Source organism: Oncorhynchus keta, chromosome 28 (genome assembly GCF_023373465.1).
Source record: "Oncorhynchus keta strain PuntledgeMale-10-30-2019 chromosome 28, Oket_V2, whole genome shotgun sequence".
Classification (NCBI taxonomy): Eukaryota; Metazoa; Chordata; class Actinopteri; order Salmoniformes; family Salmonidae; genus Oncorhynchus; species Oncorhynchus keta.
The window spans coordinates 57957433-57975501 of record NC_068448.1 but is presented as its reverse complement, the minus strand read 5'-3'; the positions used below and the strand labels follow the sequence as shown (position 1 = coordinate 57975501).

Here is an 18069-nt window from a genome sequence, read left to right as displayed (position 1 = left end):
CGCAATTAGGGCTGCCCAATTCTGGTAACTCCTAAAATTCCCAGGTTACCAGAAATCCTGGTTAGAAGATTCCTGGAGTAAGGAGGGAATAAACTGGGAATCCAGGGATTCTCCAACAGGGATTTCTGTAAAACCTGGAACATTTGGGAATGTTATCCCAATTTTCCAGCCTTAATCTCTGATGTCTAATGACAACCATCTTTGTTAATATATGTCAGATGACTCTCACCAAGTTGAATGAGTGATTACCATAGCAGTTGTGAGGAAAATGTTTTAATAGTATTCCATTCAATGTTAAGAGCGATCCATACTGCATTACACGGACAACAGACAATAGTGGCTCCTTTGAATAATTTCTGCTTAGACTATGCATTTGTATGCAATCATTCATCTTTTACATCATCAGAACCAAATTGAAATGTAAATAAAACACATTAAGCACAGCCAAAAATCATATCCATCTCTTTCCTTGAAAGTGCTCTAAACCAGAAATACACTAAAGCATTTGACTCCCGTCTGGAAGGAGTCACCACACCAAACGGCTGTATTTGTTGGTTTGGACGACTGAACAGGCGACGCTGCTTCCTACCATATGGTTCCACTTTCCAACAGAGCCAATGCCCTAAAGGCTACCCACTTTTTTTGTTTTGGACTTTCTTCCTTTCTCAACCGTACATTCTCGATTTAGAAACAGATTTAATAGAACCCAGTGTGAGTCTCAACTGGCACCATATTCCCTACATAGTGCACTACTTTTAGCCCAGATCCCTATGGGCTATAGGGAATAGGGGGCCATTTAGGATGCCACCCCAGACTCACTTGACCTCCCCCATCTGGTACAGGCAACAGTTAAGTGTGTGTTCTAACCACCATTGTTTGTATGTCTACACTTCTTTTATACAATAGGTGTAATATGCAGGAGTATCTCTGTTCACAAATTAAAGCTCTAATGCAGGTGTTTTAATGTCAATATCAAATAATTTATGGGTAACAATAATTATGTATCTTATTTTGATTGTTTTCAATTAACATTGTCAAAAAGAAACAAAAACAAGTTGTTAGCTAAATGCCATTTCTCAAGCAAGATTTTTGCTAGGACTGTCTGGGAGTGGTCTGAAAGAGGGGTCTAATTGGAGGAGCCTAATGGGAGAGACCCCTCCTGTCTCAGCCCCCAGTATTTATGCTGCAGTAGTTTATGTGTCGGGGGGCTAGGGTCAGTTTGTTATATCTGGAGTACTTCTCCTGTCCTATTCGGTGTCCTGTGTGAATTTAAGTGTGTTTTCTCTAATTCTCTCTTTCTTTCTCTCTCTCGGAGGACCTGAGCCCTAGGACCATGCCCCAGGACTACCTGACATGATGACTCCTTGCTGTCCCCAGTCCACCTGGCCATGCTGCTGCTCCAGTTTCAACTGTTCTGCCTTATTATTATTCGACCATGCTGGTCATTTATGAACATTTGAACATCTTGGCCATGTTCTGTTATAATCTCCACCCGGCACAGCCAGAAGAGGACTGGCCACCCCACATAGCCTGGTTCCTCTCTAGGTTTCTTCCTAGGTTTTGGCCTTTCTAGGGAGTTTTACCTAGCCACCGTGCTTCTACACCTGCATTGTTTGCTGTTTGGGGTTTTAGGCTGGGTTTCTGTACAGCACTTTGAGATATCAGCTGATGTACGAAGGGCTATATAAATACATTTGATTTGAGGGATGTGTAATCTGAAAACTAGCTGTTATTGGCAGAGAGGAGGGAAAACTCTGTTATTTGTGTATTAACTTATACTGTATGGCTGTTCTGAGGGCAAAAGGGGGGACTGGTGGTGCAACTCAATATTAGGAAGGTGTTCCTGATGTTTGATATACTCAGTGTATATAAAACATAGGGAAATCATGTTTTTGACTGCACTGCCCTTTGAACAAAAGAATATACTTATTCTGAAAAACTCAAACTGAATCAAGTTTGTTCTGACGAAATGTACTCTTTTGTACATCAACCTGACTCAAACCTGCCTTTGCCTTTAATGCCACAGCGTTGAGGTACACAAAATAGATGCATCACATCAAAAAGACTGTTCAAGACATGCATTAACCAACATCACAACATTGTCTTACACCAGATAGCGCATTGACTTTGCGTCGTGTTGGAGTGACGCCACCTGTCAGAAGACAATAACATCACAGATACCAATCTAATCTTATGATAGGAAATGAATTTGAGGTGCCTGCTTCTGAGGGGATGTGGAGCATGTCCCATATGGTTTAACTAGCTACCTCTCAGCCTGTGTCCCAAATGGCAACATATTCCCTATGCACTATCCTATGGACCCTGGTCAAAAGTAGTGCACCATATAGGAAATAGGGTGCATCTTGGGACGCAGCCTCTGTCTGCTGATGTAGGAAACAATGAGAGGGGCATCCTTATTTCCCCTGGGGTTGGTCCTCTGTGACACTGCATTGACAACAGACAGAGACATAGTAGAGCTAAATGGAAACCACGAGATATGGAAGAGAGATCCCATTGAGATGTAAGATGTAGGTTACAGAGACACAGACAACACAACACTACATAGCAGACATCAGGCCTGAACATGAGTCATGACCCAGTTCGCTTAGTGTAACCTTGTGTTATGAAAGTGTGTGTGTGTGTGTGGGTGGAAGAGAATTGATGTCCACATACAGTACGGAAGATAAGCCTTCAACTAAACAATATCTGACATTCTCCCATATGCACTTAGGGTATATCTGGAACCATGACAAGTCTTGACACTACTTTATATAAAACAGGAATGGAAAATTATCAAAATACTTGAAGATCCTATAGCTTGACAAACAATTTGCCATCTAACAACCAGGAAACATGGATTTCGAATTCCCAGCCAAACAAGCCCCCTGCATTTTATGGGGGACAAATCAGTTGCTATTTGTTTCGTTTTGCTATAGAACAACTTGAGTGCTTTTTCCTACTTGGGGACACACAGCAGAGAGAGCCATGATAGATTATGCCCCCAACTTCAGGGGTTAGAGTTCATTATCAAGAAGACAAAACTCTGTGCCAAGATAATTGGCTGTGTTTAACTATTACGGTTTCCTTTCTCAGAGTAGAGAAACAATGGTTGATGTCAATAGGTCCACTGACACGGCCAGGCAGACAACTCCCATACAGTATGTGTGATGTGTATATCCTTGGGAAGAGCTCCAGCCTCTCTACTGCTTAATAAACAAGAAATTAACAGGTCAGCAGCAGCTATGATGGATCACCTTGACAGGCCCAAGACAGTGGGTGTCTCCCAAATGGCACCCTATTCCCCAGTACAATACGTTTGAACAGGGCCATAAGGGTTCTATTTAAAAGTAGTGCACTATATAAGGAATAGGGTGCCATTTAGGTCTATCCCATGTTCCATATGGCCTGCACTGTGTTTATTATAACATGTTGTATGAAATCCCAGGGGAAATAAATGCCAGGAGAATTAAATTCTCAAGGACAGGTAAATAAATGCAGTGTAATTGAACAAGATATGCACCAGTCATTTTTGGAATAATCATCTGATCTGAGCAATCAATTATCTGACCAGTATTCTGTTATTTTACAGATAAGAGGAGGCTTAATGAAAACTCCACAATGCGTGGCTATTACCATTTTTTATATACACATGTGGTGAAATGCCCTGGAGTCCAGTAAAGTGTTGTGTGGGATAGCATGTCCTGTTCTGAGGTCATGGGAAGTGAATGGGATATCTCAGGCTTCATCACCTCGTTTCCTAGTAACACCCCCTACCGTGACTGTGTCACACCACACCTAGGTGACACCTCTCCTCTCGCCTTGGAGACACATGCAACACCTCTCCTCTAGCCTTGGACTACGTTCTCACGGGGCCTTGTCCAAACAAAGGAAACAGCTTTGTCATTTCCCCCTGCACCTTGAGGGAAAACATCTCACCTCACCAACCTAACCTGCCAAACATTGTATTGAAAGCAGCTCTTGGACTGTGTGAAATGACCGTGCGTGTGTGGACAAAACCACGTGAAAGCATAATTAATCTTACTTGTGTCAATGTTAAGGGTTAAGAGCCTCACTCATCTTGGGAATTAGCTATTTGTTTGAGTTTCTGAAATCTCTGCTAACATGAAGGAACACTTTTGGCGGGGATAAAAGGTGAAGATTAACCAATGAATAGAGCACAAATTGCTAAATGTATCTCTATGCAGGTAAAATTTCCATAACACACACTCACAAAAACATTTAATCAAATTAGGCTTATGCAGACGAGGAGATGCTACAATATTTGCTACAATAAAACCATACCATTTACCACAGCTCGTTTCAAGCCCATTCTCATCTCAAATCATTCTCCAGACCGAGGGACAATTTCAGTAGGTCATTTCAGTACAGAACTGTCATCTGAGGAGAAAACAAAAATATATACAAAGAGGCAATAAAGAGGTATTTTCCTTAGGGAATGTGGAACAAACAGTCTCTGTCAAGGTCAGTTGCGGTCTGTCAAATCTAAACAAACACCATGTATTTTAAGGTCTGTGTTTCTGTTTCCATACAGATCCCAGCAATCTAAAAAGTCTATGTCTCGACCCAAATATTTAGACATAAAACTAATTATACGGTCAAGTGTCATTTCAGTTTCTCTATGATACGGTTCAGCATTGTCTCTTTCATAAAGAATTGTTTTCCGTTCTCTACAGTATTCACAGTATCTGCGCAACAAGATGTTGTGTTGGGCTCTATATGTCATTGCGGACTTGTTGCCTGTCTTGCCCAACACTGTTTCACACAAGTATAAGATCCAATACGGCTGTGTTGTTTTGGCCTGTGTTGGGGGTGTATGTTTATGGTGGGTTGTTTTGGACTGGGTCAGGCTCTGTATTTGCACACGTAGGACATGTCTGGTTACGTTATACTAAGTGGGTGAGAGACAACATGATGTGTCACTGTCCTCAAGAGTTCCTCTGGCCCTGGCAGGGATATAGGAAGCACTGCAGTGAAAGCTGCTAGCTGATTGACAATAACTGCCTCTTATTTCAAAGGCTTTGAGTGAGAGTGAAAGCTGGGGAGAATAAGAGTTTATTTTCTTTGACGCTATATTAGTGTACATCTGGAGTGGTCACTGTACGTTGGGTCCAAAGATACAGGCAGAGAATGAAAGTGTATGTGGAGGGATATTGGAGGGTGTGGTGTCAGAAGTTGGATTGGAGCATGGGACTGGAGTTATACTTTTAAACAGCAAATTAGGGTTTGGCAATGTCAGTTCCTGTGTTTTCTTGCGTTGTTGTTGTAACATCTGGAGTCAAAGCAGGCAGTATACGCTGGGGTGCTTGTGTGTGTGCTGTGTTTATTGGATGGGGGTTGCTCTTGTCCACAGGTCTTCTTCCACCTCCCCTATTGAAGGTCCACTTCCCGTCCCCCTGCTGGATCCCGTTGTAGAGCAGGGCATCAGACAACACTCTCTTCTGTGGAGGAAATAAGAGACAAAACATGACATTAAAATACACACTTATGGTGAGCATTACAGGATGTCACACTGCATTGCAGTACAGAGGCGGCATGCCCATAAGGGGCACAGGGGTACGTGCTCCCTCAGAATTGTCCAGTAAAAAAACAATATTATAATATTAGAAATTGTAATTACACATTTGTTTTCCTTCTGTAATACTACTAGCGACTTTAGCAATTTTAGGAAGTTGGCATTAGCTAGCCCGGATGGTTTCCCAATTTCCCAACCTTATAAATAGCTACCAAGAAGCCATTTCAGGCAATCAATCTAGTTAGAGTAGCTAGCTTGTCTATCTTAGCTGACATGCCTGCTGGCAAGGTTGTAGACCATCAATAACTACATGTACAAATAACACTCAAATTCCTTTGAACCTTTTACCCAGATTTTTTAGCAGAGAAGCATATTTTGTTTCTTTAAGAAAATAACCACCAGTCAGAAGGAGAGAGCTCAAGAGGTATGCTTCAATATGCAGAAAAATCGACAGAAAAACTTTTATTTTTTATTTTTTACAAAGAATTAAGCATAATGAATATGGCTGTAGATAGCAGGAAAATACTATTTCACGTGTTTGAAAAATGCTAAATTCTCCAACTTCTGGATGGGGAGCCTAGCGCCACTACGGACCACCCTTCAGCCATCCTCACATACTTTGTGCCTCCTCAGATTTATTAGGTGCATGATGCCCCTGCCAGTATATCACACTGTATGCCCAGTGCTAAAGATCAGAAGCACCAATCAATGGAGCGTTATTACATTGGTCTTTGGCACACCACACTACCTGGGTCTGATTATAGGAAACAGATAACCAATTATACAGTACCAGTCAAAAGTTTGGACACACCGATTCATTCATGTTCCGGTTTTCTTCCGTCGAAAGAGAGTCGGACCAAAATGCAGCGTGGTAATTTTGATACATGTTTAATAATGAAGAAACACGAACAATACAAAAACAACAAACGGAATGTGAAAACCTATACAGCCTATCTGGTGACAACTAACACAGAGACAGGAACAATCACCCATGAAACACTCAAAGAATATGGCTGCCTAAATATGGTTCCCAATCAGAGACAACGATAATCACCTGCCTCTGATTAAGAACCGCCTCAGGCAACCATAGACTTTCCTAGACAACCCTACTCAGCCACAATCCCAATACCTACTAAAACCCCAATACAAAAACACACCACAAAATAAACCCATGTCACACCCTGGCCTGACCAAATAAATAAATAAAACACAAAATACTAAGACCAAGGCGTGACAATTCAAGAGTTTTTCTTACTTTTTTACCATTTTCTACATTGTAGAATAATAGTGAAGACATCAAAACTATGAAATAACACATATGGAATCATGTAGTAACCAAAACAAGTGTTAAACAAATCAACATATATTTTATATCAGAGATTCTTCAAAGGAGCCACACTTTGCATTGATGACAGCTTTGCATGCTCTCAACCAGCTTCACCTGGAATGCTTTTCCAACAGTCTTGAAGGAGTTCACACATATGCTGAGCACTTGTTGGCTGCTTTTCCTTCACTCTGTGATTCAACTCATCCCAAACCATTTCAGTTGGGTTGAGGTCGGGTGATTGTGGTGGCCAGGTCATCTGATGCAGCACTCCATCACTCTCCTTCTTGGTCAAATAGCCCTTACACAGCCTGGAGGTGTGTTGAGTCATTGTCCTGTTGAAAAACAAATGATAGTCCCACTAAGCGCAAACCAGATGGGATGGCGTATCGCTGCAAAATGCTGTGATAGCCATGCTGGTTAAGTGTGCATTGAATTTTAAATCAATCTCTGACAATGTCACCAGGAAAGCACCCCCCCCCCACACACACACACCTCCTCCTCCATGCTTCATTGGAGATCATCCGTTCACCTACCCTTCGTGTGAATGCATTCGGTCTGTGGATGAATTTTGTCTTTCCGACGCGTTTTCTCTTGCTCGACACACGCCACACACACACACATGCTCTCCCACTATATAGCACTGGTTATAAGTGAAGCATTCAACACAGTCAGCATCATCCTTCATATCAGTGTGGCTAAGATGTAACATCAGGACCATTTTAATATTCCGATGCAGAATTTTATCTTGCCCAAACACTCTCTTGCAAACTGGTGCTCTGTATTCAGTCTGGTCAGATATTGATTGGTTCAATTCAGATGGTTCTGTCAGAGAAATTAATTCATGCAGTTCCTCAGTTTGAAACAATCACATAACGGTTAGGACTTGTTATTTTGGGGAATGTAAAGAATTTCTTGAACAAAAGGCTTTGCTCATTATTATTTTCCTATTAGACAATCATGTATTTGTTAGGATTTTTTCTTTTGTGTCGATTGAGTGATATTTTGAGGGACTCAAAACCTTTAATAACAAAATGTAAATCGGGCACATTCTGAAAGGAAAAGCTGATGAACATTTTGTCGTTGTCTGGTGAAATTTCTAAGTCATTTATTTTTTGAGTGATCCGTCCATATTCTCAAGGACATGACACTTGCAAACATGGTAGTGTACCACAAGACTGTTTAGCGATCTGAGCCAAAAACTGGGCATTAGCTCCGGGGACTAATAGAAGTCTTCAGGTCTCAAGCAAGGTTACTCATCAAGTGAGCATTGTTCACTATCTTTGTTACGTAGGAGTACAGTGTTTCAAACGCTGTCTGTTTGTGACTCGGGGAGCTAATTCAAGTCATTAGGTCTCAGACAAGGTTACACAAGTAAGGAATAATAGTCACTGTCTGTCTGTTTGCGTTTTTTCCCCCCACCACACCCACATTCATGGAGATGTCTGTCGTAACAGTGACCAGAGACTAAAAAACCAGGAAGACACAGAACCTCTTCTCCAACCCATATTTAGAACCTACCGTCTGACGTAAAACTCCACCGCCCAAAATTACACACACTCAGCCTAGATTACTGAGCATTACATAGGAATAACACATCATTTATAGGTGATTCACCCTTGTCCCAATACTTTGGAAACTCTTAACTCCTACATCTATTTAAAAGGCAAAAAGGAGTTCCGATGTTTGGCTAAAAAAGGGCTGTTGCGTCAGAAACGTGAACACTCGCAGTCCTATTAATCATAGCCACTCTGGGTTCTCCATGTGAGAGCTTAAACAAACAAATCTGTCCTTATTCTGGAGCTGAAAAATAAAGCCTGACAGTAAACAAACGCTGTGACTGTTGTCATTCGTCAGCTCAACAGTAAGATTAGCAATCAAACAGGCATAATAACTGCCCGTCTCCATCAAAGAGAGACGAGACATGTAAACAGTCGTTTTTCCAGCTCTGTGCTCCTGCTACAGATCGTAAATGATCTAACACCATTTAGCGATGGCAGATGGAAAATGCCATCAGCTGTAGCAAGAACGAAAGGTTTCAATAGACACATATCCTTTGTTTCTGTTTAGGTTCATCAGTGTCCATTTGTCAGACTGTGTAATTGCGATAAACAAGCATGACATACAAGCAAGCACTGACACTGGAGCTTTAAATGTCTTTTAAATGTTAAATGGCATGAACCACAGTTCAAAAAGGCACTTAACATGAGAAGGAGACGTATCTGGCTCCATGCAGAGAGAGGCTGCATTAACCTGATGGGTTGTATAGATAACTCCCATGATCTTGGAAATACAACACAAGCAGATCTGGGATCAGGAAAAGGCTGCATGTAAGAGAGAAGCTACAGTGGTGCTACAGAGGCCTCCCTGTAGAACAACGGGCCAATTCATACCAGTGCAGAACAGCTGACCATATACTGTACAACAACATGCTGTTTGAAACAACTAGCTACAGCTGTCTGTTTTAGTCTCTATGTGTTAGCTAGGATGACAACACCCAACAACCTGCCCCCACTGAGCTCTAATGTCACTATCAGAACACTGTTCATGACAGTTGATTGTTACGGTAACGGTTTGCTTTGTGAGGCTTTCATCGGTCAAGATCCTCCTCTCTCATTGGCCGTGTGACACTGCATGTCGGTTCCCACCACACCCCAACGGGCCGGGGCTCCCGAACTCCAACACCTCCTGTCTGTTCAGCCGAGAAAGCTTGGCAGTGAGACCCAGATCCAGACCACACACTAAACCAAACCAAACCATGACAGAGGCAGACAGCTGGGGCTGATGATCACTTTAGCCTCCTGACAGACAAACTGTATAGTGTTCCTGACAAAATGCACAAAGAGACCCTTTCTATTGGCCTACAACCCAGAGCTACATGGGAAGGGTCTGAAAGGTTATATTCCTGTGAAACAAGCAGCCAGAGAAAGGGAGGTTGGCCGGCCTGTCCGTCTGTCTTTATTACGTGGGAGATACACAAGCTGTAGCTGTAGAAAGGTACCTCAGAGAGGACTGCACTGGACCAGTTAGCCAGCGTCCATAATGAATTTCCTTCCAAGTAAGGATTTTGCCATGGCAATAACAGAGCAGAGCTACACAGTGGTGTAATCATCTATGGGAAACTGGCACGCATACCCGCATACACAAGCGAACATGCGCAAATACACACACACACACACACACACACACACACACACACACACACACACACACACACACACACACACACACACACACACACACACACACACACACACACACACACACACACACACACACACACACACACACACACACACACACACACACACACACACTGTTGGTTGAGAACAAAGGCAGACATTGGCACTCAGGCCTGGGAATTAGTTAGGGCTGGCTGCATGGCTGCTGATTCTCAGAAGAAACGTTGTGTTTGTGTTCTGGGTTTGGACAAGGCACAGGGATTATAACGTACTGTGCTGGGTATTCCATAAGAGCCTAAGACAGAGAGAGACCCTTTTCACTCTACTGAGCCGACCCGTACTGTGCTGGCTTGTTATTTTCTATTCACATTGTCCTTCACTGCACAGGTCCAGAAACTATGGCGGATGCATAATCAGGCCAGTGTTGTACAGCTCTGTAATGTGAAAAGGCTTAGTAGAATTTAAAGGCTCATTAGTGAGAAAAGGAAAGACAGTAACAATATGCTTTACTGACGTATACACTACACCTTTATGTGGTCCCACTCCTTGTGCCGCTCTTGTCTGATGTATTCCTTGTTAATCTCTTCCTGGAATAAGACAGGGACAAGTCATACAGAACCAAGCGGTCAACAGTATTCTAGGTGAATGCAACAGAATATTATTCACTATTCGAACCAGTGCTTTTCCACTTGTTCCATAACACAATAGTATCAGGGTGAAGGGAAAGGGTGAATAATGTAAGGTTAATATGTTGGACAAATTGACTGCAGTACCTGACTCAACTTCCCGTAAGTCGGCTGTGCTGTTTGTAACATCAGTGCCGATGTCACTGAATCAAGTCCTAAGCAAAATATGAACATAAATCAAATTAACGCACAGTAATGAACTCAGTCTTTATTTCCTTTCAAACATCAAACAGTTTAAGAGAGTGTATAGGCTACCAGATATGATATAAGAGCATGTGACTAACCTTTCAGAGCATCTGGTTGGATGATCCCTACTTGCACCTCTGTCGCCGTGACGATGCTGCAGGGGGAGGGCTGATCAAGCAGGATGCTCACCTCACCGAACGATTCCATTGGTCCGAGCTTCCCCACGACAACAAACTTTATCCTGCTGCCCTGGAAACCAACAACCAATGAAGGAAAAATAGCCAAGGCCCAATCATTATCACAAATGACATGTTCCTGGAATTGATATTCCCATTTCCCGGTATAAAATGTAACACAATTATGGTAATCAGTCTTAACCATGTAATTAATATTCAAATCAAGTCCTGCACTTTCACTCCTTGATTTAGATGAAGTGGTTGTTAATCAAACAGGGAACATGCAGCAGCCTGGAGGAAGGCCTACTGTTACAGTGTGATGTGTGTGTGTGTGCACGCACGCAGACCGACACCTTCTCCTGTGGGGTCCTCATCAGCGAGTTAATGTCCTGGAGGATGTTACACTCCCCCTCTCGGATGTAGGCCACAAAGGGACACACCTTACCTTCCTTCGCCAGTACTACAGAAAGAAGAGAGAAGGAAAAAGAGGAGGAAATAGGGAAATAAGTTCTCTACCTGCATGCCTACTCATTTCAGATCAAGTAATGTTCTTCTGCTTCTTCAGGTCAGAGTGTGGGCTCCTTTATCATAGGATGGATGAGGTTATGAACCAGCATACAGTACGTGAGAAGTGTGGGTCGGTGTGTGTAACATCGACCTTGTAAGTATGTTCTGTACTCAAATCAAAATGTTATTCATCACATGCTTTCAAAACAGGTGTAGACTAACAGTGGAATTTTACTTACGGCCCTTCCCAACAATGCAGAGAGAAAAATTGAAGAATTATAACATGGGGAATAAATACACACTGAGTGATGATAACTTGGCTATATGCACGGGGTATGTACCGAGTTGATGTGCAGTGGTATAAGGTAATTAAGGTAGATAAACACATATAGGTAGGGATAAAGTGACTAGGCAACAGGATAGATAATAAACAGTAGCAGCAGCGTATGTGAGGAATCAAAAGAGTTGGCGCTAAAAGGGTCAATGCAGATAGTTAAATAGTTAACCAACTAGCTACCCAGACAAACTAATTAGCATTATTACGGTTTGGGAGTATAAGCTGTCCAGAGTTCTGTTGGTTCCAGACTTGGTGCATCAGACGAAGGCCCTAAAAATAAATCAGACTCCAGCCAACCATCATAGACTGTTCTCTCTGCTACCGCACTGCAATTAGTAGCAGAGAGAGCAGTCTTTTAGGGCCTTCTTCTGACACCGCCTGGTATAGAGGTCCTGGATTGCAGGGAGCTCGGCCCCAGTTAGATACTGGGCTGTACTCACTACCCTCTGTGGTGCCGTGCAGTCAGATGCCAAGCAGTTGCCATACCAAGAAGTAATGCAGCCAGTCAAGATTATCTCAATGGTGCACACTAACACAGTCAAGATGCTCTCCCAGCCTCCTGAGGGAGAAGAGGTATTGTTGTACCTTTTCACGACTGTGTTAGTGTGTGTGAACCGTGATAATTCCTTAGTGATGTGGACACCAAGGAATTTGAAGCTCTCAACCCTCTCAACTACAGCCCTGTTGTTGTGGATGGGGGCGTGCTCTGCCTTTCATTTCCTGTAGTCCACGATCAGCTCCTTTGTCTTGCTGATGTTGAGGTAGAGGTTGTTGTCCTGGCACCAGGTCACTGACCACCTATAGGGAGGCGGTCTCATCATCGTCGGTGATCAGGCCAACCACCGTTGTGTCGTTAGCAAACTTAATGATGCTGCTGGAGTCGTTTGTGGCCATGCAGTCTTGGGTGAACAGGAAGTACAGGAGGGGTCTAAGCACGCATCCCTGAGGGGCCCCTGTGTTGAGGGTAATTGTGGCAGATGTGTTGTTGCTTACCCTCATTACCTGGGGAGGCCCGTCAGTAAATTCAGGATCCAGTTGCAGAGGGAGGTGTTTAGTCCCTGGGTCCAGAGCTTAGTGATGAGCTTGGAAGACACTATGATGTTGAACGCTGAGCTGTAGTCAATGAACAGCTTTCTCAAAAAGGTGTTCCTTTTGTCCAGGTGTGAATGGGTAGTGTGGAGTGCAAGAGAGATTGCATCATCTGTGGATCTGTTGGGGCGGTATGCGAATTTGGGTGGGTCCAGGGTGTCTGGGATGATGGTGTTGATGTAAGCCATGACCAGCCTTTCAAAGCAGTGCTACGGGGCGATCCCCCTCCTCTCCTTTGTAACTATCCTTTGTAACTATTCCCCAGGTTGCTGCTGTAAATGAGAATGTGTTCTCAGTCAACTGATCTCCTAAAATAATGGTTAAATAAAAAATGTAGACATGTTACCTTGGCATTCTTGGGCACAAGGACTGTTGCGGTCTGCTAGAAACATGTAGGTATTGCAGACAACCAGGCAGAGGTTGAAAATGTAATTGAAGACACTTGCCAGCTGGTCCTGGTAACCTGCCTTGCGGCCTTGTAAATGTTAACCTGTTTAAAGGTCTTACCCACATTGGCTATGGAGATCTCACAGTCGTCTGGAACAGCTAGTGCTCTCATGCATGGTTCAGTGTTGCTTGCCTCAAAGCAAGAATAGAAGGCATTTAGCCCGTCTGTCAGGCTCGTGCCACTGGGAAGCAACTGGGTTTCTCTTTGTAATCAATGATAGTTTCCAAGCCTGCCACATCCAATGAGTGTCAGAACCAATTTAGTAGGATTTGATCTTAGTTCTGTATTGACTGTTTGATGGCTTGACGGTGTTCGTAGCGGGATTTCTTATACAGTTGAAGTCAGAAGTTTACATACACTTAGGTTGGAGTCATTAAAACTCGTTATTAACCACTCCACAAACTATAGTTTTGGCAAGTCGGTTAGGACATCTACTTTGTGCACGACACAAGTAATTTTACCATCAATTATTTTCAGACCGATTACTTATCTTATAATTCACTGTATCACAATAACAGTGGGTCAGAAGTTTACACTAAGTTGACTGTGCCTTTAAACAGCTTGGAAAATTCCAGAAAATTATGTCATGGCTACAGAAGCTTCTGATAGGCTAATTTACATAATTTGAGCCAATTGGAGGTGTACCTGTGGATGTATTTAAAGGCCTACCTTCAAACTCAGTGCCTCTTTGCTTGACATCATGGGAAAATCAAAAGAAATCAGCCAAGACCTCAGAAAAAATGGTATACTTCCACACAAGTCTGGTTCATTCTTGAGAGCAATTTCCAAACGCCTAAACGTACCACGTTCATTTGTACAAACAATAGTATGCAAATATAAACACCATGGGACCACGCAGCCGCTCAGGAAGGAGAGGCGTTCTGTCTCCTAGAGATGAACGTACTTTGGTGTGAGAAGTGCAAATCAATCCCAGAACAACAGCAAAAGACCTTGTGAAGATACTGGAGAAAACAGGTACTAAAGTATCTATATCCACAGTGAAAAGAGTCCTATATCGGCATTACCTGAAAGACCGCTCAGCAAGGAAGAAGCCACTGCTCCAAAACCGCCATAAAAAATCCAGACTACGGTTTGCAACCGAAGACAAATATCGTACTTTTTGGAGAAATTACCTCTGGTCTGATGAAACAAAAATAGAAATGTTTGACCATAATGGCTATTGTTATGTATGGTGGAAAAAGGGGGAGGCTTGCAAGCAGAAGAACACTGTCCCAACCGTGAAGCACGGGGGGTGGCAGGATCATGTTGTGGGGGTGCTTTGCTGCAGGAGGGACTGGTGCACTTCACAAAATAGATGGCACCATGAGGGAGGGAAATTATGTGGATATATTGAAGCAACATCTCAAGACATCAGTCAGGAAGTTAAAGCTTGGACGCAAATGGGTCTTCCAAATGGACAATGACCCCAAGCATACTTCCAAAGTTGTGGCAAAATGGCTTAAGGACAACAAAGTCAAGGTATTGGAGTGGCCATCACAAAGCCCTGACGTCAATCCTATAGAACATTTGTGGGCAGAACTGAAAAAGCGTGTGCAGGCAAGGAGGCCTACAAACCTGACTCAGTTACACCAGATCTGTCAGGAGGAATGGGCAAAAATTCACCCAACTTATTTTGGGAAGCTTGTGGGAGGCTACCTGAAATATTTGACCCAAGTTAAACAATTTAAAGGCAATGCTACCAAATACTAATTGAGTGTATGTAAACTTCTGACCCACTGGGAATGTGATGAAATAAATAAAAGCTGAAATAAATCATTCTCTCTACTATTATTCTGACATTTCACATTCTTAAAATAAAGTGGTGATCCTAACTGACCTAAGACAGGGCATTTGTAATAGGATTAAATGTCAGGAATTGTAAAAAAACAGAGTTTAAATGTATTTGGCTAAGGTGTATGTAAACTTCCGACTTCAAATGTAAGTGTCCGGATTAGTGACCCGCTCCTTGAAAGCGGAAGCTCTAGCTTTTAGCTCAGTGAGGATGTTGCCTGTAATCCATGGATTCTGGTTAGGATATGTACGTACGGTAACTGTGGGGACGATGCACTTATTAATGAGGCCGGGGACTAATGTGGTTAACTCTTCAACGTTATCGGATGAATCCTGGACATGTTTCCAGTCTGTGCTAGCGAAACCATTCTGTAGCTTAGCTTCATCAGACCACTTCCGTAATTAGGGTGTCACTGGTACTTCCTGTTTAAGTTTTTGCTTGTAAGCAGGAATCAGGAGGATAGAGGATCAGATTTGCCAAACAGAGGGTGAAGGAGAGCTTTGTATGTGTTTTTGTGTGTGGAGTAGAGGTAATCTAGAGCTTTGTATGTGTCTCTCTGTGTGGAGTAAAGGTGATCTAGAGTTGTGTATGTGTCTCTGTGTGTGGAGTAAAGGTGATCTAGAGTTGTGTATGTGTCTCTGTGTGTGGAGTAGAGGTGATCTAGAGTTGTGTATGTGTCTCTGTGTGTGGAGTAGAGGTGATCTAGAGTTGTGTATGTGTCTCTGTGTGTGGAGTAGAGGTGATCTAGAGTTGTGTATGTGTCTCTGTGTGTGGAGTAGAGGTGATCTAGAGTTGTGTATGTGTCTCTGTGTGTGGAGTAGAGGTGATCTAGAGTTGTGTATGTGTCTCTGTGTGTGGAGTAGAGGTGATCTAGAGTTGTGTATGTGTCTCTGTGTGTGGAGTAGAGGTGATCTAGAGTTGTGTATGTGTCTCTGTGTGTGGAGTAGAGGTGATCTAGAGTTGTGTAGGTGTCTCTGTGTGTGGAGTAGAGGTGATCTAGAGTTGTGTCGTCTCTGGTTGCACAGGAGACATGCTGGTAAAAATGAAGTAAGACAGAATTCAGTTTCCCTGTGTTAAAATCACCGGCCACAAGGAGCGCCACCTCTGGATGTGTATTTTATTTGTTTGCTTATGGCCCTTTTCAGCTCGTTAAGTGCGGCCTTAGCTCGCTCAAGTAAACAGACATCTACGTAAGGTCTGCAGCTTATCATGAGGTATTCTAACTCAGGCGAGTAAAACCTTGAGACTTCCTTAGCATTAGAGATTGCTCACCAGCTGTAGTTAACAAAGAGACACACACCTCCCTCTTAACCTTACTTGAAGCTGTACTCCATGTGTCTATTCATCGCCTGGAACACTCTTGGGTTACTGCGCGCGCACACACACAAACACACACACATCCTACTAACCCCTACAGCAACACCCAATCCACCGCTTCTTTGACTGATGCATCACAACTGACAAAATATACCAAAAGTTTTGTGAAAAAAAAATAGGCTACACTGTAAATTACAGAAGAAGTCCTCTTGTTTTAGCAAGAGGCCCCAAAGTCTGGGCTGGAGGATTATTTTGTCATGTGACAAATCTTTGGTTTGTGTGCATTGGGAGGTGAGCATTATATTGATTCACGGCCCTCTAGCCTTTAACGGCTAGGAGAAACACGGTATATTAGTGCTGACAGGTGTTTTTAAACGCTATCTCTATGTAGGGGAAAGTTGGACAAACGGGGCCCATTTGTTATGTGTGCTGACAGTACGGGAGGGCCCAGCCTCACATACAGTGGTAGACATCACTGGGGGAGCCATGGTGTGTGTGTGTGTGGGTGTGTGTGTGTGTGTCATTCTCGGGCCTAATTTCATCCCCGGCCTATTCCAATGAAACGCTCGGCAGCTTTTATTTAAGACCTCAGAACCTCAAGATCCCCTTTGACCTTTCTCACTCACTCAGGCCCCAGAATAATCAAACAGTTAACAGGGCCTCACCTGGGAAATTACCCAGTAGGATCCCCTGGACTGTGTCTGTCTGCTCCAACTCTCTGTCAAAGACTGCGTTCCAAATATCACACTATACCCTAGTGCACTACTTTTGACCAGGACACATAGGGCTCTGGTCAAGAATAGCGCACTTTATAGGGAACAGGGTGTAATTTCTAACAAAGTCATAGTCAATGTTCCCTCCAGAACAGGCTGGGGCCAAGGTTCACTCAAACTGCCGTCACATATTAAGTGAGAGGGCTGTTTTCCCCTGGCGATCAGGTTAATTTAGTGGCCATGTCTGTATTGTTATCCTTTTTCACATAGAAAATGAAAAATGGGCAATGTGCAGGGTATTTAGGATAAACTGCTCGCTGGCAGGGTTAGTGTGAGGTTGTCTTTGGTATGATTTCCCCATACATCAGAGTGCATTGGTTGTGCTTACTATATCTCCAAGCATACAGCATCTACCGTGAAATGAAAACATCAAGCGTGCAGTCCATTATCTTTCCTGGAGCTGATAGTACCTCTTGACTGACAAGCCATATCGTCTCTAGCCTCCCCGTCCTCTCCCCTTAACGTTTAAGTTGCTGCCTGACAGACTTTTGATTGTCACAGAACTAATGGGTAGTTAATGCCAGTGTTTTTACTGGTGTGATGGGAGACAGCCAAACCCTCTCTCCTCTCCTCTGTGTGTGCATGTGCATTCATGCGCCAGACAGAGAAAGATTCGGAAGGGAGTTTTGTCCAAACACTGTGGTAGACCTCATTCACTGTATATAGGGACGGAGGGAGGAAATCCAAATAGGGGTTGAATTAGCCACTCTAATAGGGCC

General features: G+C 43.2%; 1 protein-coding gene across 6 annotated transcripts in view; it reads right to left on the bottom strand.

Moving 5' to 3' along the window:
* Positions 1–257: 257 nt before the first annotated feature.
* cnbd1 (cyclic nucleotide binding domain containing 1) overlaps positions 258–18069 on the bottom strand; it is a 55257-nt gene continuing 37445 nt past the window's right edge. For 3 of the 6 annotated variants that reach the window (XM_052483321.1, XM_035741644.2, XM_035741647.2), the window contains 5 exons: positions 11429–11547; positions 11010–11160; positions 10813–10880; positions 10567–10626; positions 258–5459 (listed from right to left, as the gene is read on the bottom strand). In XM_052483321.1, coding sequence (XP_052339281.1) covers positions 5238–5459; positions 10567–10626; positions 10813–10880; positions 11010–11160; positions 11429–11547 — 620 coding nt within the window. In that variant the 3' untranslated portion in view covers positions 258–5237. Of the gene's footprint in view, positions 5460–6397; positions 7193–10566; positions 10627–10812; positions 10881–11009; positions 11161–11428; positions 11548–18069 lie in introns of those variants that run through there. The other 3 variants (XM_035741645.2, XM_035741646.2, XM_035741648.2) reach the window with 3 other exon arrangements.